The sequence below is a fragment of the Labrus bergylta genome, chromosome 18 (assembly GCF_963930695.1).
Source record: "Labrus bergylta chromosome 18, fLabBer1.1, whole genome shotgun sequence".
Lineage (NCBI taxonomy): Eukaryota > Metazoa > Chordata > Actinopteri > Labriformes > Labridae > Labrus > Labrus bergylta.
The window spans coordinates 11377461-11398439 of NC_089212.1; the positions used below are offsets into that span (position 1 = coordinate 11377461).

General features: G+C 38.9%; 1 protein-coding gene across 4 annotated transcripts in view; it reads left to right on the forward strand.

Moving 5' to 3' along the window:
- LOC109981297 (palmitoyltransferase ZDHHC14) overlaps window positions 1–20979 on the forward strand; it is a 43331-nt gene that overhangs the window by 20629 nt on the left and 1723 nt on the right. For 3 of the 4 annotated variants that reach the window (XM_020630020.3, XM_020630019.3, XM_020630022.3), the window contains exons 4-9: window positions 4953–5105; window positions 9517–9654; window positions 11001–11049; window positions 12763–12865; window positions 13291–13400; window positions 16040–16145. In XM_020630020.3, the coding sequence (XP_020485676.1) occupies window positions 4953–5105; window positions 9517–9654; window positions 11001–11049; window positions 12763–12865; window positions 13291–13400; window positions 16040–16145 (659 nt within the window). Of the gene's footprint in view, window positions 1–4952; window positions 5106–9516; window positions 9655–11000; window positions 11050–12762; window positions 12866–13290; window positions 13401–16039; window positions 16146–20849; window positions 20873–20979 lie in introns of all 4 variants that reach the window. The other variant, XM_065966158.1, reaches the window with a different exon arrangement.

Sequence of the window (20979 nt, forward strand, 5' to 3'; positions counted from 1 at the left end):
GGTCATTAAGCCAGCAGAGAACAATATAAAAGTACAGAACAGAGATGAAATGATGTCAACCGAGGCCGAGCTTGCAAGTCAGAGCAGTGTGATGTGTGTGTGTGTGTTACATTTGTGCTGTTTGTTTATGTTTCAGACTTATTTTTCTCACCCAACACCATAACGCTCTGTAACATCACACACTGGGACCCTATAAGTATAAGTATAAAGGTGTCCTATTTACGGAGATTAATTGCAGCACTGTTGTGGAATCACTGTAAAAAGTGGTATAGTCATCATCGGTTCATCTTCATCCTTTGCATCTTAAAGCTTCTAGCTCGATCTAACCTTACTGTCATTTTGACCATGTGTGCTGTAAAGGGTTAATTTGCACTCTTTGAAGTACCTTGGCCATAATAACTTCCTTTTCTTTTCCTTCTCTCAGTTTTTCTTCATTCGCCAGACTCACAGGGTCATGGATATGAAAAAGACAAATAAAAAATTGATAGATCCATAGATTATAGTCCTGCGGTAGTAGAAGGAACAGAGCTGTCACTGGAGAGATGTTTGATGGGACACATGAGAAAAGACAAAAAGAGAGAATGTAAACATACTTGTTAAGCAATCAGACCTACCTGGATTAACCCACTTAATAACACACATCTGTTTTCTTAATGCTCTTCAATGTATTTAAGGCAGGGAGGCTACATTAAGGTATAACTGTCTTTAAGCATTTTTCTCTTTGTCTTTTTCCTTCCTTCTTGTCTCTCTGTGACACTCTTTAGATTTGGTTATCCAGTCAGGAGTACGAGGTGAAGCAGCAGCTGTGCTTTCCTTCTCTGCACTCTGGTGCTGACATATTTTAGCCTCGTCCAAATCTGGCAGTGCCTTGAGTTGTCATTTTTCCAAATGTGTTTCAAATGTCACATTTCTGTATCCAGACTATTGAACTGATCCTCATGGTCTTGGCCGTGGTGTTCGTCAGTTCAGCACCGAGTGCCAAAGTCTGACACAGAGGACACTTCGCCTGAGATTTAGCTCTTGCTTTGGATGAGAACAGTGAAGAGAAGTACAGCTATACTAATTCAAACAGAATCAAAAGCGTGGTTAGATGTACGAATTAATGGTTTTATAAAGATTTCATATTTCTCGTGAATTAAGTAAGGATTAGAATTCCATTTAAGTTTTTTGCTTCACACCAAAATGATGCTTTCTGATCATCATTTACTATTTGGGTTACATTACGGTCCTTTTACATGCACTTCATAGTGTGGCTAAGAAATATGATAATTCTGTACATACATATGTATCGGAAACGGATTGGAACTGGAAATAAAGTGGATCGGTGCATCTCTTATTTATTTGTTTAAAAGTCAGTGGTGGCTGATTGAAATGGTGTGCCAGAAACATACTTAGTTGATTAAAAGGCAGATCTATGTATTTGACTTAAAAGGAACAGTCCCAAAATCAAATCTACAAGTTGATTTATTAGTAGGAATATTTTCCAAGCATGTACGACTAGAAGAATTTTCCAACTGTTTGTTTGCACACACTATCAGCAGATACTTGGGCTGCTCTCTGCTTCTGTGGCCATTTCAAAAATGTATTCTCAACACAGACGCAAACAAATGAAAATCATGCTGAAACTGCAACCGATCAGAAATTCCAAACACTGGCACAGCCTTTAATGGTATCCATTTAGCTTTGCATTCTTTAAAATCCCCCGCAGAATATGTTCAGGAGATCAGAATGAAAAGAACAGTCTGCAATGTCAGTTTTGTGCCACATCTCTTAATAGTCTTTAAATAGATTTGACTACAAAAATGATCTCTCTTCTGTTTAAACTTTAAGCATGCCAAGAAAAGCTGCACATGCCACAGAATAAATTAAATTATCTGTTTTAGGAATTAAATCCCATGCTGTGAATTCTCATAGTAACCATAATTAACTCCATATTGAATGACTTCCTCAAATGTAATGATGTGATATACACCTGGTTCAACATGCTCAAACTACAATATGTCTGACTCTTTATCTTCGTCAGTCAGCTGTAGGCTGACAGGAAATGTGGGGAGAGAGGTTGGGGGATGACATCCACCAATCAGTGATAGAGGTGAACCTACGACCAAACTGTACACCCTGCACTCTGGGTTTCCTGCTACCAACTGAGCTATACCAGTGACCTTCTGTTAAATATTCTTAACAAGGAAAAAACACTTATTTGAAACTTAATTTAGTGAATTATTTAATGTTTTTTATAGTTACATTATTTTCTTTGTAGCTGTTTTGTTGACTTGACTTCTACATGTTAGTCATCATCATTGTACTCTAGTTCGCCTCCATCTGTCAAGGTAAATGCTGCATTTTTCTCTCCTTCACATGCACAGCATGATGGCAATTAGTTTCCATTTATACCTCACCAGGCAACACCTAGCACAATTTGGCTGACATTGAAACTTGTTTGTTTAGCTCTGTGTGTAAGGTTGTATGTGTGTGTGTGTGGTGTATACATATTCTGTTTCGTCATTTCCCAATCTACTTGCCTTACAGTTTAGCTGTAGGTTGTTAGGCCTGGCCATGATGAAATGCTGAGCTTCGTCTGCCTGGATGGCAGTGTATAAATGTCCATGTGAGGCAGGAAAGCTACTTTGACATCCCCGCTCAACTGCTACTATACTGCAGGCATCTGTGAACAAGTGTAGGTGATGGTCTATTTTAATTTACCGTACATGATTACATGGAGAAACACTGGTTTCAGTGTGGGTGTTTCCCCAGGTTTATATGTTGGGGATGGTGGGGTGCTGCTGAAATAAAACAAGTGCACATAAATTCTATGAATAAAGTATTTTATGCCTTTCTTTTGGGGTGGTAGGAGGTCACATTTGTGGTGGTGGGCCAACACAAATGAATGTAGGAATGTAGGGGAAACCCTGAGTGTAGAATTTCTGAGGCTGGGCTGCAAGAAGATTACTTTTGAAGCTTTTGTTCATTTTTGTGATAACTGGAAACAGCAGAAAAGCATTCTCTTTGCTTTCGAACAATTTAAAGTCTCAAACTTTAAACTTCTCTCGCTCTTAAAAAAACACTTATCAATGCAAGGTAGGTACATTGTATTCTCGTGCCACACATCAGCTGTATTCATAATGCTTTCTTTATTTTCTTTAGTTGCTGCTCTGCATGTTGCTTAAGACACTCTGAGAAACCATACACAACAATAAGAACGTCTGCAATATGTCAGGCGACACAATCAAGGCAAAAAGAAAATGGAAACATGTTGATTCACTTCTAATGTAATCTCTTAGGCCAGAGTGTGCGTGTCTGTGTTAATTTCCTTGCAATGCTTGGGTCCAACTGGAAACTAACAATGAAATTAAATTCATAATGAATTTTAAGTACATTTCATTATTGATATTAATTGTATCTTTGTCGTCCAAATTGTTCTCTAACTGTCTGCTCAAATATTGTCTCTGTCTCAGTGAAGTGTGCTGTGAGGGCAGAGGAGCAGAGGGAGTGTAGAGGAGAGCGCTCTGGTATTGATCACGATAGAGACCAATGAAACAATGGAACAAAACATTTCCTCTGCTCTTCTTCAGAAATGTCAAACACCCACACAAGCCACTCAGTCCCTATACAGTCCCAATACATACTCACACATAGCACTCTGGTTGCAACGCTACAGGCTGCTGCGTAAATGATCTCAGAATTATCTTCCTACACACAATATCTCACTCTCTCGGGGTGTGTGAGAGTGCTCATAGCAGGCAGAGTATTAATGGGATCCAGGCTCTACCTTTTATGGATAGAGAATCCCTATCATTGCTCTCATCTGCACCATTTAGCCTGTGATCGTAGATGTCTTAACCAAAAACCATTCAGAGCACTTTGCCATGATTTTCTTTTTTGTATGATCAAAGTGTTAAGTGGAAGTTATATTACTAACACTATTGTTCTACTACTACTACTACTAATACTACTACTAAGTAGTTCTACTCTAAGTCCCTGTAACAGTTGTCTTCATGTGACTCAGAAAAGAAAGGTGGCTAGTTGTAGGGTTACATTTGGTTCTGGTTGGGAAGTTTGATGTCACACAGCAGCCCGATCTGTAGCTCATTCAGAAAGCTAACATGGAAGGGCTGATCAAACATAATGTGCTCTGTGGGCTGTGTGAGTTCGAGACTCTTAAGCTGTTCTCATATAAAAACATGTACTTTTAAAATGGCCAAATATTGTAGAGATAACTAAAGGTTTTATATCACAAAAGCCTTCTTGAGATTCATCCATTTAAGACAACTAAACCAGACATAGTCAACACATTGCTCCTGGACAATAATGTGTGAATACTGTTTTTATCTCACAAATAAAGAAATATGTATTTGTATTATCTCAAGTGGTTCATTTTCACAATGTATTCAACTGTACAAAAAACCTTTACAGATTGTTAGATTTTGTCTTGGTGTGAAAGGCAGCGTGGCATTAATTCAAGTGAAACTGCTTTACTAAAGAAAACTGGCTAAATATTAGTAAGCTTAGCATTTATATAGTTTGCTACTCTCGGTTGTTCGGGTTGCGTTGGTACAATACTTTTTTGACTGAGGATGAGTTAAAAGAAAAAAAATAAGTAAAAATGTATAACTTATAGCATGCCTGCAGTTTTTAGAGACAATACATTTAAAGCAATGTGTTTGTCAAAGTTTGTCCTGACAGTTATTAAATGTATGCATTCAAGTCATGTATACCATTTATCCTAACTTGTTTTCTGTTTTAGCTAGAACAGATATCAACATATTGAGTGGCTTATTGTGCATTGTGAATCCCATCAGGATGTTTGTTCCTATTCCTAGCACACTAGTAATGAACATTGAAGTAAATCAGGCCTTAGTGGAACTTGGACAAAACACTGTGTCATTGTAAAGATTTAAAAGTCTTTTAATTTTGATTCCTGTTTCTCTTTCCCTCTTTAATGGTGTCTTTAGATGTTGCCAATGGCAGCACAGGCTACAGGCCTCCTCCCAGAACTAAAGAGGTGGCCATCAACGGCCAGACAGTCAAGCTGAAGTATTGCTTCACCTGCAAGATCTTCAGACCGCCTCGTGCCTCCCACTGCAGCCTCTGTGACAACTGTGTGGGTGAGTGAGAATCAATTCTTCCTGGTTGTATTTTTGGCCTCAACTTCTAATTTTAACTACATTTATTTATAGACATAAGAACAAGGAACACAAACACCCAAGACCAAAACCAACTTGTCTTCACCCAGTTTGTTTAATTTTTGCACGTCATACCTCACTTTAGTCTTTTGGCCTTTCTGAGAAAATCATCTTTACGACGTTAATTTAATTTTTTAGAAGGTTGATTCACAATGACATAATTGTTTATTATCTAAGAATCATGAAATATATTTGGGTATCAATAAAGACTGACTGTTAAGGAGTCTTCATTATTGTATCAGTATCAATGACAATTAACTTTCCCCATCTGAAGTTAGGTATATACTTTATATCTCTTCCAAACAGCTGTATTATACTGTATTATATATTGCTAGGGAAACAAACAATTATGTCCTCCAAGCAACCGTTTATTCAAGTTTCTGAGAAAAATCTAACCTTTCTTTTTCTTGACATTTCATTTGAACGCAGCATGATGACGTTTTATTTACTTTTGCCTAATTGTCATTTTAAGGACCCGACCTTGAACACATCATAATGTAACATTTAGTCACCACTTTTGGTTAGGTAACCAGCTGTTATCTTGCCAATTTCAGAATGGATTACTATTATTATTATTTTTTTTTTACTAACGGGACTGGCTACAAAATTTGCATCCACGGCTGCTTTGGTTGTAGGAGGAGGATGCCTGTTTCTGCAGCAGCAGTTTATTCAACCTGAAGACCGTGTAAGGTGCTGAATATTGGTTGCTGATGTGCTTGTTAGCTGGCAATTCAATTGTATTCAAAAACGTTATTAAAGGATCAATGTATGTTTGAGCAGCAGTGATTTGATTTGAAAGCTGTGACTTGACACGAGATATAACGTTACAGGGCCTTGAAATTGTATTGCAGTATCGATAAGCTCAAACGTTAATGATTTTCAGTTTATGAAAAACAAAACAGGTTTCAATCCCCACTTACATTAGCACACAGAACTCAGATAAATAGTACAAACCTGTTTAAAGGAGACTACAAGCCAAGTTCTATGTTTACTTTATGATGTCTACCTACAGGGGAAATACAGCACACATGCCTCCAGGAGTTACATCCACACTGAGGGGAAAGGGGGGATGGTTACACTGAGAAAAAACAACAACAACAAAGAAGCAGCATTATGGTTGAGTTTTGCTCTTACCAACAACATTCACCGTCCCTTGAGTTAAAACCGAATGCACAGCGAGGCAATTACTGATGGATAGAGTAAGAGAGATACAGAGACATTCAGGCCTCATCTGGGTTTTTATGCCGCTCACTCATCAAAGACAACTCCATCTTTGAAAGTGTATTTCTTTTGTCGGAAGTGGGGCCGACTGAAACCCTCTGAGACAAAGATTTGAAAGTGGTAAACAGAGGGAAAAGATGAGGAAGTGTTAATCAGATGTGGCAGATGCCTGCAGGCAGAAAAGAAGACAGACTGGCAGCCAAACAGAAGGATGGAATGGCAGTCATTTCTTTCACGAAAAAAAAGCTGTGTTTTTAAAAGCACAAAGGTGGACTCTGTGTTTTTTTTAATTGGATTGTTAAAGTTTGAAATGAAAAGGGTGAGGCTGATTTTTTTTTAAAATTAAATTCAGTTCAATAGGTATCCTGCCTCAAACCAAACCGGAATAAATAAATGGGTGATAGATTTGAACCAGTACTATTATAGGGGATGCTTTGATGGCCGTCCAAATACAGACACAGAGCATTGTAGTATATCCAGTACTTATTTTGAAGGTGGGTCTGGATCATCATTGTAAGCCACAGATGGGTGGGAAAAAATTAGAAACATGTACTGTTCTGTTCGCACAGCAGGTGGAATAAATTATGAACTCCAGTTATAGATGTCAGTTAGAACTTGTGTCTCCTTTACAAATAAATACTTTCATTTCTGTTCTCAAAGCTCCAGGACTCCATCCAGTGAGGCTCCATATCCCCTTAAAGAAATCCTTGGTCAGTCGGTACAGAGTTAATCATGAGGTTTCAAGTGTAGAAATTAAGATGCAGGGAATTACAATATATCCTGAAGAAAAGGTTCAATATTTACATTAAAAATTTATACTCAAGATTTTCTCTGGCCTTTTTCACATCGGCTTTGAAAAAATGATACAGTTGCCTTTCCTGTCTCTACTTCTGATGCTGTAAATGCCAGAGGGGCTAACAAGCTCTTAAATAAGTCAGCAGTCAAAACGGATAGGGCCTCCCTGGTGGACACAGAGCCATATTGTGGAGTCACTATTTAAAAAGGGGTTATTCCTCTGGGTGTGATAAGAGACGCTTATAAGGGCGTAGAATTATGATACGTACACATAAACTCAGAGACTGCTTCTATTTGTCTTCCTGTTGTCTCTTTCTTTTTACTTTTACTATACAGTTTCTGTACAGATTCATTTTTGGTGTAGTGCAAGAGGTTGTGTCTTTATGATTAATTATTCCAGATGATTTTATTTTTGCAGCTCAGATTTCTGATGATGTGCTATTATCTGTACATGACGTTGACATTTTTAAGACCCTCTTGAGGTAAAGCAATTGTTATGTAGGGCAACAATAAAACATGCATGAGATGAATAATAGATACATGAGAATACATTTGACAAATACATCATTCAGTGTCGAGTTGGGGTTTCAAGCTTTTGGTTTTAAACATCATAGGATGGATCATGACGCTACTGAGCAGTTAGCTTCCACCTGTGATATGCAGATGTTTCAGTCATAATGGGGTTAAATTGTGGCAACAAGTTTGGAAATATTGTCAAAGTCATGCCATCAAGCTTTCTGAATTGAATTGAAATTGAATAGTGTGCACCCATCCATACATTGTAACATTAAGATGTTACATCTGACCAGAGGCTGTGTTTCCTTTGACCAGGCATTGATTAAAGAAGACAAAGGCAGGTCAATTCACCTCACTAAACAAATGATTGCTCTGATTAATTAGTTGAATTGATCCCACTGTGCACAGCAAGTCGTCCACACTCGAATACAGGACTGTGGGATTAGGGCTGATTAAATAACCTCATTAACAAGGAGCCCACGACTCTTTATGTAATCAGTAAAAAGATACGTTTACCGGGGCACAGTGTCTTTTGATTAGAATACCACTGAGTCGTTTTCATCAGAAAGCATTTCATATTAAAAATTAAGTAGTTAATCACTTCCACATTTCATTCAGATATGTTTTAAGTCTATCTTGATTTCAATTGTTTGAGTTATGTTTTACAACACTGATATTCAGTTAAATGAGGCTCCTCTGTGCAACACAATCACACTTTGTTCAGTAGCACAATCTGTACTCAAAATGTCTGACAAACTTGTGTCAGTGTTTACATGTAGGTAAACCTCTCTTGGTCTGTACTGCATAAAGTCTTAGGAAGGAGAATGGCAGTCAAGACCACACTTAACACTTTTCTTCCACTCTCTTTTTATCAGTTCCCCAAACATCTTCAAATATTCTTAAATAAAGACTTACTCCAGCACTTTATCTGTTGACCCAGATAAGAGCTTTTTTCACCCTCTCAACCTTGCACACTTCCCTTTTCCCCCAATTCCCCATAGCTCCAAATTTGCAGAGTTTACATGCGCTGAAGATACCTTGTTTTGTTTTTGTTTTTTTATAGTTCAGTTTTTGTTTTTTTTATACTTGGTCATCAAGATTATCTACAGATGCATTTGAGGACACCTGATCCCTAAAACATGTGTACATAGTATACAGGCGGGATTAATATCGCTGTGCGCTAGCAATCTGGGAATCAATCAGCTATTCTCTGACAATGATAAGCTTCTGGGAACATTGGTCAACTTCTTGGTATTCCCAGTGCAGCCAGCAGTTAGCCATAAATGATTCTCCGCCGAAAACCTCCTTTTACATGCGCTGCATTGATTACATCCAGTTAGCAACTTAAGAAGTGTGACAGATCAAAATATTAAATCAAAAGAGAGGCAAAATTCACCTCCAGTTTTGCCTTGAGGGTTGTTAGCTGCTTTTTCATGTAGAGATACGTTTTAAAGATTAATTAATTGTCGTCAGATTAGCACCAATGGGAGATCACACATCATAATGGGGGATTGTGTTCAGACTGCTTTAGCTCTCCTCAAGGACTGTTTTTCCTTCATACGCCAAAGCCTGCTGATACGTTATTGATCAATAGTACTTGGACTACAAATGTACTACAACCAGAGACCATCCAAACACTTCCCAGACTAAAATCCAGACAGGAGTAGAGAATCTACATTTTTAAGTAGAACCTGAATGGAAATGACTTTTGCAGCAGCGTAGGAGGTTAAAGAAAAGATATTCATGTTTCCAAAAAAGTATAATCTTTTAACTCTGCCTCTGTCTCTTTCTGTGTGTGCAGAACGTTTTGACCACCACTGTCCCTGGGTGGGAAACTGCGTGGGAAGAAGGAACTACCGTTTCTTCTACATGTTCATCCTCTCCCTCTCCTTCCTCACCATCTTCATCTTTGCCTTCGTCATCACACACATCATTTTACGTAAGAAACTGAGGGTTGGGAAAAGGGACATGTACTGAGGTACACACACACACACACACACACACACACACACACACACACACACTCCTCCTGGCTGTGTTATTGGTATGTTTCGAGCCAGCAGGTTGTAAGTGGGCGTTGTGAAAAGCTGCAGCATTTTGGCTTGTTACCATCTTTCCAGCTGGGAGCCGGCGGTGGACTGTTGGGCTCCCCATCAGTGGGTGTGCTTGTGTGTAAGGTTGTGTCCACATAAAGGACATAGAGTGGATCAGTGTTGCACTGAGAGAAAAGTGTGGGCAACAAAAAGTGCTACAAAAGTGTAGCACTGAATAATAACATTTTAATGTTTTTTTGTTTTTTTTCAACAAGCCTGTTCTCACTTTGATTGTAACCACAACTCTGTGTTGAGTCTCATGCTGTCAGATTTGGCGAAACAGCACCACTGCAGGTGGAATTTTAGTCTCAAAATTGGCCTCAAATGTAATTGGAGAACATCCAAGTGGTTTCATAATTTGGCCATGTTTCAGGATTACAGTAGAAACCCAGCAAATCTATGAAAACTCAACTCCACAATACTTCAAATCAAAGGTAGTTGCAGTCATCCAGGTGCTGAAATCACACCTTTATGTTACATAATTTCATTATTATGTTAATTATAAACCAACAAAACATATCTTTGCACCTTCTGATTCATTTGTTGAATTATGACAGGTGTTATTAAAATAAGTAGATGATCAATGTGGTTTGTGTCCAACAAACATATAACACTATATTATATTTGGTCTTCAAGTATTTAAATTGAAAAACTGATTCATGTAGGCTCAGTCTGCTGAGCTAACTTCATCTTTCATGGCACTCAGCACTTTAACCAATAAAGGGTCTGCCTTAGGGCTATGCATTGGCAAATATGTAGTCATGCTGATCGTGATACTGTACGCTATATATATAGCGTACAGTATCACGTGATATTTTTTAACTAAATGTTCATAAATGTATAAAAAAAACACAAATATTTCAGTTCAGATCGGGTTATTTAATGTAGTTCAATCAGTGGGATCCGAGTTGATTTTTAATCTAGGAGCACTATTTTGTGTTCACAATAAACATGTGCATAAACAAGTTCAAAATAAAATCTATGCATTCAAACTGAATGAAATGAATTATATGATGTATCAATGCTTTCTTACGCCCTTGTCTCTCACAGGTAATGGCTTTATAGAGTGTAGTACCTTTTCTCTAGTACAAGTCCCCAGTCAGGGAGTGTTTAATGTTGTTGTGATTCATTGTGTGCATTAAATGCTAAATGCAGCCGTACACTGTCTGACTAATACTGTCTTCTTTTACAGGCTCCCATCAACACGGGTTCCTCAGCGCACTAAAAGACAGTCCTGCCAGATATCCTTTTACTCACATCGACCTTTTGGCTTTTTTTGTGAAATATGTGTATCTTAAATGAGAATGATTCTACTGTCTCTAACACGTTCTCCATATTGTTCTAAGTTCATTCATCAGGCTCATAAGTTAGAGTAAATTATATTAAAACTTGTTCCACACTAACTTGCCCAACCAGGGTCCATGTAGTTCATTATGTAGGTCAGAATTTATTACCATGACATGCCTCCTCAAAGCGTTTCCATCCAATGCTCCTGTCATTTTCTGCACTTCTAGTCCTTGCACAACTGGTGTGTGTCTGATTAGTCCTGTTCCATCAGGCTAACGCAGCACGCAAGGCAACTTCTCAATCTGTCTCTGTCGATTGATTCAGTTCCTCTTTAATTTCATCTGGCTCTTACTTGGCTCCCTCTACAGAGATGTTGTGTGAGTGAGATTCGACGTCGAGCATGGATCTGTCCGTTTGTCTGATAGATGCCAAGTGTGTGCAAGAAGTCTTAAGATGCAGCTGTTAGAAATACCCTGTAAGACAGCTTATTGTCTTGACACAACATCAGTATTAATCATGTAGACTGTTGTCAGTCCAAGCAAGTCAAATGTTTTAATTTGATATTGCAGTAAAAGGAAGTTTGACACAGTTTGTCCTTCGCTCTAAGCAGTAAATCCAGGCAGGAAAGACGGAAGGAGCTGATGTCAGAATTTAAATTTATCACCTCCTCGACAGACTTTTTTGAGAAGATACTGAAATGACCTTTTTTGACCTTTTATGCAAAACCTCCTGACAATGACAGCCAATGTTCTCGAAGAAAAAAATGTGTAAATAATAATAGTTGTAAATAAAACAGGCATCTGATCATTTTTAGAATTGACACAACCTTTTCAGTGATGAAATCTTAATGGTACCCAATGCTACTTACTGCTAACAAATTTCAGTTGAGAGCACCGGGCTATGACACTGTCCCTCGCTCTCTGCCCTTCTCTTTATGGCCGAGTACGATAACTGTTTCTCTGGCAGAGAAATGCCAAGCCAAGCTGATAACGGCCTGTGTCCTACAGGACTTTAATAAAGGGGAATTGCAGTCGATAGTATTAAAGCAGTCCTTTGTACTAGCTGAATGATGACATGTTTTGTCCTTACTGAAGAGGAGGAGAGAAGACACAGAGAGACACAGAAGAGTAAAGGGAATGGGATGGCATTTAGATGTTTTTATTTTTTTACAGCACAGTTTACAGAAAGATTCATGGTTTTTAACCAAGTAATATTTGACTGACCCTCCAACTCATTTGTTTTTTTCTTCAATAAGCCCTCAGCGATGTATCTGTGCTATATAGTGCATTTGTTGTCTTATTTAATGAACAAGAAATTCTCTTTGAGACTGTTCCCTACGATTCAGTTCTGAGTCTCTCAGGCAGAACAATGCTGTAGGACAGTGTGTGTGCTTTTGTGCTTTATGTGGAGCAGAGAAAATGAGCAGTGCTCTGCATTGCCAGCCAAATTAACTGGTAACTAGGACCTATTGGCAAGCAGTGGACAGGCCTGAGGCTGTAGGTCAATATGCTAGCTGAGCTTGCACCATTTGTTTGTCCGTTGGAGCTCTGTATGGGTCAATGTCTGTATATTGGTTTTCACATTTTTTGTCTGTTTTATTAATTGAAGAATAGATCAATTTAAACCTGTACCAAAAAATACAGAAATTATTCCTTGACTTGTGTCACTGTGATGGAGGTGGTGGTGTGTTTCTTTTCTGTATGGTCAATAGTGGGCCTATCAGGCTTCCATACTTACCTAATCAGCTCAAACCAGACGACCAATGAAGATGTGAGTATAAATAAACACTTCATATCAGTATGAATTTGAATGTTTTTTTTTGTTGATCATTTGAACCCTGTGCTGGATTCAGAATACCTGACTTTTCAGTGCGGATAATAAGTATCATCTGTTTTTTTGTGGCAACGGTTAAAAGTCGTGGTCTTCTTTTAAGCTACAATTTTGTAACCTAAAACAACATTTTTATATATTTTGTAAAATTGAAAAAGAAGAAGAAAATATTTCTAAACTGAGAATCACTTGTGTGATATGTCATGAGGAAATAAATCAAAAATGTTAGCATAAGGAAATCAACAGGACAAACTATATAATACATTTTATTTCTACAAAGAAAGTATTCAAAGGGATTTAAGCATGTTGGTCTCTGTCTCTGTGTTTTTTGCCAAAACGTGTTGATGTTGTGTGGTCTTTTCTAGATAAAAGGGTCCTGGTCTTCTAAAAGAGGGAAAGACAACTATAACCCGTACAGCCATGGCAATATATTCACCAACTGCTGTGCGGCGCTGTGTGGACCCCTTCCACCGAGGTATGTGAAAAGAATGTTTTTATGAATGATTTATTCCCAGATGCCTGGCTGAGGACATTTAACCCAGTTCATTAACAGTTTTAGAGAATTCATTCTGAAGCTTTTCATGTAAAGAGACCCCCCCCACACACACACACACACACACACACACACACACACACACACACACACACACACGCACACACAATATAACATTTAGTCTGAAATAGATCTGTCCTTTAGGCGAGGAGCTGCAGTGAACGGAGCCTGCTTGCTGCCTTCTCTCTATACTCGTCTTCTAAGAAACCGCTGGAGTGGAAAGGATTTTAACAAAATCTGAGATCAGAGTCAGCTTCATATGCTAGATTTCTACCTTGAGCTGTTCATGTGATCAAACTGAAAGATAACCCCACTGTCACATCTACTTTTAATGTCCATGTGACTTTTATGTCAGTACCAGTGTTTCCTGCCAGCTACTTAAATGAAGATAATTATAATTATATATTTTAAGATATATTTTGGGGGCTTTTTGTGCCTTTTTTGGAGAGACAGGACAGTGGACAGAGCCGCAAATCAGGGAAAGAGAGTAGGGAATGACATGCGGGAAAGGAGCCACAGGTGGGATTCGAACCCGGTCCGCCCGCTTGGAGGACCATGGCTTCCATACATGGGGCGGGCGCACTAAGCACTGCACCACTGCACCACCCCAACTTAAAATTATTTTAACCAGAAGTTCCCTTAACTCATCCATGAAACTGCAGCTCTTACTTCCTCTCATTAAACACCTCCTTTTTTCTTTCGTCATGGTTAGAAATGTGTTCATGCTGGAGCCAGATTCCTACTATCTGCTCTTATCTTAACCAACCACTTAGATGATATAACCCTCTCTGTGACGAGGTAAGACGTCACGCATCTCTTAGCCTTCAGAACTTTGAGCCTTAAGCTTTACCTTTTGCTTTGCACTTATTTCACCACAAGTATGAACAAAAAGATAGAGACACATACAGACTATATTTGAGCACATGCATGCAGTGCCATCTAAAGGTAGATCAACAAATGAAACAAAAAAAAAAATGATGTGGGCTTTGATCACTATTCTGTCCATGCATGTGGCCTTGAAAGCCATAAGTCACCGATTATGATTGCAGTGGGTGGCAAAGGAGAGTCCTCAGTGAACAGTTGGCTGCCATCTGGGCATGTTTGTGTGTATTTGTGGCCAATCACTGGCATTGTTAAGCTAAGTCTACCATTAAAATAAAGGATTGTTTCACCTCAGCCTCAAACTATGCATGCAATGCTCCCTCTCACAAACAAACATGCACAGAGACAAAAGCCTCTTGCATTTCATTCCCTGCTGAGACACTGACTCACATTTTCTAATGCATCATCCTTTTTTTTATGTTCTTTTCCTCCAAGCCGCATTTGCAGACGTTCCGGTATGCATTACCAGCAACCCAAGCTGATGCTGGAGGTTCCTGCAGTTTTATTTGGGATTCTAGCAAACCATTTCCACCTGAATCCAGCTCAGTCTAGCTGGAACACACTGTCAACACACTCTGCATTAAATGATTACAATGCTTGCCCTGTTGAACAACACAGCTGTGTGTTTATGTGTGTGGTGGAGACTGCTCTGTGTCAGCTATACCTCTATCTGACAGATAAATAATCATTTGCACATACAGCTGGTCTATGACCTCACATGTGCACATACATAACAAGAGTTCAGCAGGTTGTCGTCTAACCAGCTGTGTCAGAGTTCGCCCATATTTACGACGGGACAGAAACAATGATTGACTCTAGTGCTTCATTAGAGGAGCTCTCAGATTTATTAAGCAGAGATGACTTTCCACGGTTGTGTGACCGTGAGAGAGTGTTTAGAAGATTTGGGTGTAAAGACTCAGATGTTGAGGCGTGTACACAGTAATACAGCACACATGCTTTAACACACTGTTGTCTCATCAGCAGAGTGTAACCACTGACACACAAGGTCATTCGTAGATTCAGCTTCAGTCAGTCAAAGTGTCTGACTGTTTCATTTGTACATCTGCATGTTTAAGCTTTCAGTGCGCTGAACAATCAATTTGATTAAACTGCTGGACTGTATTTAATCTGTTCTTGTTCATGCCATTTGTTTAATTATATTTGTGAGTGAGTGGCTCAGTGGTGGAGTTTTTTTTTTTTAACCTTTATTTTACCAGGTAGTCTCATTGAGATTTTGTTATCTCTTCTTCAAGAGAGACCTGGGTACATCAGTGGCAATAAAACCAAAAAAACATCGAAGTACAGACATCAAAACACAAAGTAGATGCATGGCCAGCACACACAACAACATCATACAAACACATTCAAGCCAAGTGTCCAATGCAGGGCTATTAACATAGACATCCCTTAATCTGAAGGTTGGCAGTTCAATCCCAGTTCCTACAGTCCATATGTTACAGTGTCCTTGGGCAAGACACATACTGTATGTGTGTCCATAGAATAAGTTCATACTGATGTGTGCTTTACATAGCATCCTCTTCCTTCAGTGTGCACATGTGTGTGAAAGGGAGATGTTGAATGTATTCTAAAAGTGTTGTGAGTCTTCAGAAGACTAGAAAAGAACTGTGTATGTGCAGTCCATTTACCATTTTCCTCTTTCTTTTTTTCTCTCTGGTTAGTCTCATCGACAGGCGGGGCTACATCCAATCAGATACACCGCAGCTGGCACCACCGACCAATGGCATCACTATGTACGGTGCCACACAGTCACAGCAGAGCCACATGGTAAGACCCTTGCATGCCTTTTTAAGATACCACCATCAGGTTAATACCTTTTATGAACGTAAATAATTGTTAATTATCATAAGTAGTGGTAGACCAGTAGGTCAGGTTCTGGATGGACAAACACAGTTTCAGTAGAAGGCTGTTTAACATGAGGTGTGCTGGTTCTGCTTGAGGAGACTATAAACATCTTAGCTGGTTTTATTAGGTGTCTGAATGTTTCTTATTGTAGTTGTAAACATCAGCCATTCACCATTGGTTTAATCACAGGTCTGTATAACTTGGGCAAGGCAGGGAGGGCAAAGGCTAGATGTGGTCAAAGAACAGCTGTACTTAATTCTTTGTGACTCTGTTTCATGTTTTGGCTTAGAAAAGGACAAATGTTGAACCCCTCTATTTAACTTACCCAGTTCGGTTCTGTCATCCTATTAGACTGAAACTGATGAAATGCTCAAGACTGCATAGAGCGTGCTAGTGAAGTTATCAATATTTTATGTGTAGCCCCATGTTGCCAGTAAATTAGGTCAATAGTACAAGGAAGGTCCCTGTGTGTGTGTGTGTGTGTGCGTGCGTGTGTGTGTGTCCTGAAATCACTGAGCTTACATAAATGTTCTCTCTTATTTCAGTCATACCCCTTTCTTTAGTTTTGCTCATTAATCAAGCACTGTATTTCAGATTGAGGGCCCAGTTGTGCATATAAATTCATATGAATCAGAATTCATGAAATCTGTTTTTTTAAACTGATCTTTTTCTGACAAGATTCAATTATTATTTTGACAGAACTGACCCAAATGATTGGCAAATATTTAATTCCTGTCTGAGATATTCTCATTAATTTTGCCGTATACACTACTCGTAATATTATATTGAGTAAAAGAATCAACAAAGGCAAGCTTATTTAGATTTCCATTCTCATTCTGATAGCACTCATTCATGATAATGAAAGTCCTCTAAATTATGACTGAAGAGTATAGCAATACACCAGTCAACACCAAGTCACTTGAGCTTTTCATCGAGATAAACAGATGAAGTCTCAGCATCTAGGCCTGGATCAACCCTGGAGGTAAACACACTCACAAGTTTAGCACTGACAGTTTTGATGTGACCAGCTCCTCTCCCGAGTACATAAACAACGGCTTTCTTTTTCCGACTGAGAGAAGCAGAGCGTACGTTTGTCAGAGCAGCAGTATTCTCTGGTCGTCGCCCTTATTTCACAACATTCTCCATTCGACTCCACTTTGGAGAGCCCAGAAAATCCTCGATAATCTACCTGGATTTTTTTTTTTTTATAAGAAGAAGAAGATATCCTCCATTAATCCCTCGAGGGGAAATTTCATTTTCCACTCTGTTGTTGAGAAATTCTATACACACATGCACAATCAGGATCCTATATACATGAATTAATGGAGAGATGTCAGAGTGAGGGGATGCACCTCGGCAATGCTCAGGATGGAAACTGGCACCTCTCTAGCTACCAGACCAATTTCCTGATATTGTCAGCACCGGGACTTGAACTGGTGACTCTCCGGTTCCACACTCATTCATTACTTTTAGGCAACCCTTTATGTTGTTTACGTCTTTCTGTGGCCACTGTCTAGTGGTGCAGAGTTTAAATTCACTCAGTCAAAAGAGTTTGTGGCCATTATGACCAGCTTGTCCTGACTCAGTGTCTTGATTTTTAACCCTTTTTTAATTTACCTTTACTGCAAAAGTTTAGCAACTCATCAGCTAAATTAAGAAATGTGTTTTCAGAACCCTTTTTTTTTTCTTAACAATGGGTTATCAATTTTTCCACCCAAGAAACATAAGAGCAGGAACCATACAAGTATAACATATGTGTATTAGACCTTCTTGTTGCTGAAAGTAGATTTGTTGTTTGTTGTTTGGCAGTCTTGGAGAGAATAGCTGGTCCCAAGACGAGGACATTGTAGTGAGCTCACCAACCAGTTTCCCTCTGGGGCCTGAATAGAAGCAACAAGTCCTCTGTTGTTCAGTGTTCCCGTTAGCATCACACATTACATGCTAGATTTAAGGCCTATTCACTCACATCCACTAAAGGTCTTTTACTGGTGCCCTCCCTGCGTTCCACAGTCATCCTGTTGTTCTCGTTTAAACTCGATGTCACCCTGTCACTTCTCATTGAGACGTTGAACAGGAATGTGATCTGTCTTCAGGTCCTGAATGTGTGGACTGCCTGAGTGGAGGCTGAGAGCTGTAGGAACATTCCCTCACGTTAGCACATTCAGAAATAACTGCCATCTGTTTTCCATAGTGATCGGGATGAGCAGCTTAAGCTGTCCTATTGTGCCCGCTGGTGGACATTTATCTGTAACCTCATTCAGTCAGCTTCTTACTTCATATATTTATTGTATGTATTAAAGCTATATAATTATGTATTCAATCTAAACCATATATGATAAGTATTACTCATCAAGACAAACAAGTCCTAGGATTTGACTAAACATTTGAAAACATGGCCATTGCTCCAGGATGATGTTTAGGCTGGCTGTATTTTTTTTTTATAGAGCTAAGCTAAAAACAACAACAGAGTTTGCATTTGTTCAACAGAAGCCCGATTATTTCTCTGATAGGTGCTTTAGTGTGTGATACAGCTTTGGTCCACAGACTGGTATGTTGAAGTCATTACACCTCAATAACATTCAACCTTTATTTGGGATTTGATTTTTCAGAGGAAAGAAGTGTTAGGGCACCTTTAACTGGGTCTGTGGGCTTCACTCCCATTGAGAAGAAATAAAAGACTGAAGTGAGATGAACAGACTGAGAATGTTTTCTTATTTGACCAAAAAGTTCTTGATTTGGTTTAATTTTGTGGACATAATATGCTGTTCAAAAAGACCAAAACACCCTCAATACAGTGAATATTAAAGCTATTTTTATACCCACAAAGACTGCTACTTCATCTACCACAATGTCATTATCCATACAGTGATGAGACACTAATAACCATTGATCATTTTCAACTCTCTGCATAAACAATGCTAAACCATGTTTATTTATTCTCTTAGAGATTCATGCGAACAACACGTAAACCTTGTTGATTCTGCATATTAATGATAAAACAAAGAACAGAAAGGCCTTTCTTGTACTTAGTGGATTTTGCTCAGGGCCCGTTCATCCAAATATACACCTTTTAATCAAGTAGCACATTTGTACAATGTTTGTTGTCACCTCCTCTGTCCCGGCAGATAGTAGTGTGATGTCAGAAATAACTCCAGACTGCTGCAGTCTCCTAACCTGATTCAGCTTTCTAGTCTTTAAACTTGTTAAAAGGTTGAACATGTATGCTGGCAGATGTCACATCATATTTCTTTGATTTGTTTCTCTTGAATTTGACTGAATAATTACTTTATATATAAAATCATAAAATGACTTGATATAAATCGCTGACTGGTAAATCAGTGTACAATGTTGCACAAACTGACGTATGAATGTGTGATTGGGAATGAATGGGATCAGTTGATACTAATGGACACTTTACATAGCAGCCTCTGCCACTGTGTGAATGTGTAGGTGTGACCTGTGGTGTAGAAGTGCTTAGAGTAGTCAGAAACTAGAACGGTTCTGTACAAGCTTGAGTCCATTTACCAAAAAGCATTGAGTCCCTGCAGACGTCTTAAAGAAGAACATTCATTTTTGCAGCTTTGAAAAGAAAAAATGATTCATGTGATTATCAAAGCGGTTGGCAATTATTTTTCAATCAATTTACCAAATTTTAGTTGACTTACGTTCTGTTCTTCAGAAAAGACCTTTTGGTAAACTACTGTTTTTCTGTTCCTGAACAAATTAGTGTTAGAACGTTAATGTAGGATTTCTTTATTTAGGAAATACAGTTATGTCTTTCTTCTTGTATCCCCATTGCATATTGCTTTCTGCTTTCCAAGCTGAGTCTCTCAGCATTCTATGGTCATATTGTTCTTTGTGGTTCTGTGTGTGTGTCTACTTCGGGGGATGGATGTGGCTGAGTTAGTCTGCCTATGAATCTTTATAAAACACGGGCTTCAATAACCGAGACCTGAATGCTCTGAGACCGAGACAAGACCAAGACATACAGGGGTCGAGGCCGAGTCAATACCAAGACCATAAATATCAATGAAAAATCATCATCTTGTGTTTAGGGGGCGTCAATCATTTAGACTGTAACACCGGAAAGGTTGCAGCCGTAACCGGGGGGGCAAACCAAACTACAAATGAATTGAAGTGATTTGTTTTAGAAAGTGGTGTTTTTCCTTCTAATCATAGTAAGGACATGAGAAAGAAGCCCATTAGTGGCGGTCTTGATTTTAAATATGGACTCCGTCCAAATGCCTGCGATTCCGAGACGAGACTGAGACCTTTAAAAAAGTGGGCTCTAGACCGGTCTTAAGACAAAGACCAATCTCGAGTACCACAACACTAGGCTTCAAAATAGAACATGACAAAGAACTGCATAACCTGTTTCACTGCAGTCCCTTTCATTAAATGTCTCACACGATTGATGACGTAGCAACATGGCTGTGAGTGAGGTTTGTCATTTCAGTCCAATAAGCACAGTTCAGGTCAGTCTTCTCAATCACCTAAAGAGAGGACAAGCTCATTCAGGTGATAAGTCACCGATAAGAAGACTGATAATTCCTAGAATCACATCTTTTCTCATGCCAAAGGTGGCTCAACTCCTGTTTAAACCACATGTGTAATCTGCTCTTTTAGGTCAGTGAGATTGAGACAGAAAGGTGAGATGTCAGGTGACATTTTTGCGCCTCAAACTTTGCGTGAGTCAGACTCTTTGTGTTGGTTTGTGATGGAGGGAGGCATTTGATGAATTTTCTTATTTCTTTCC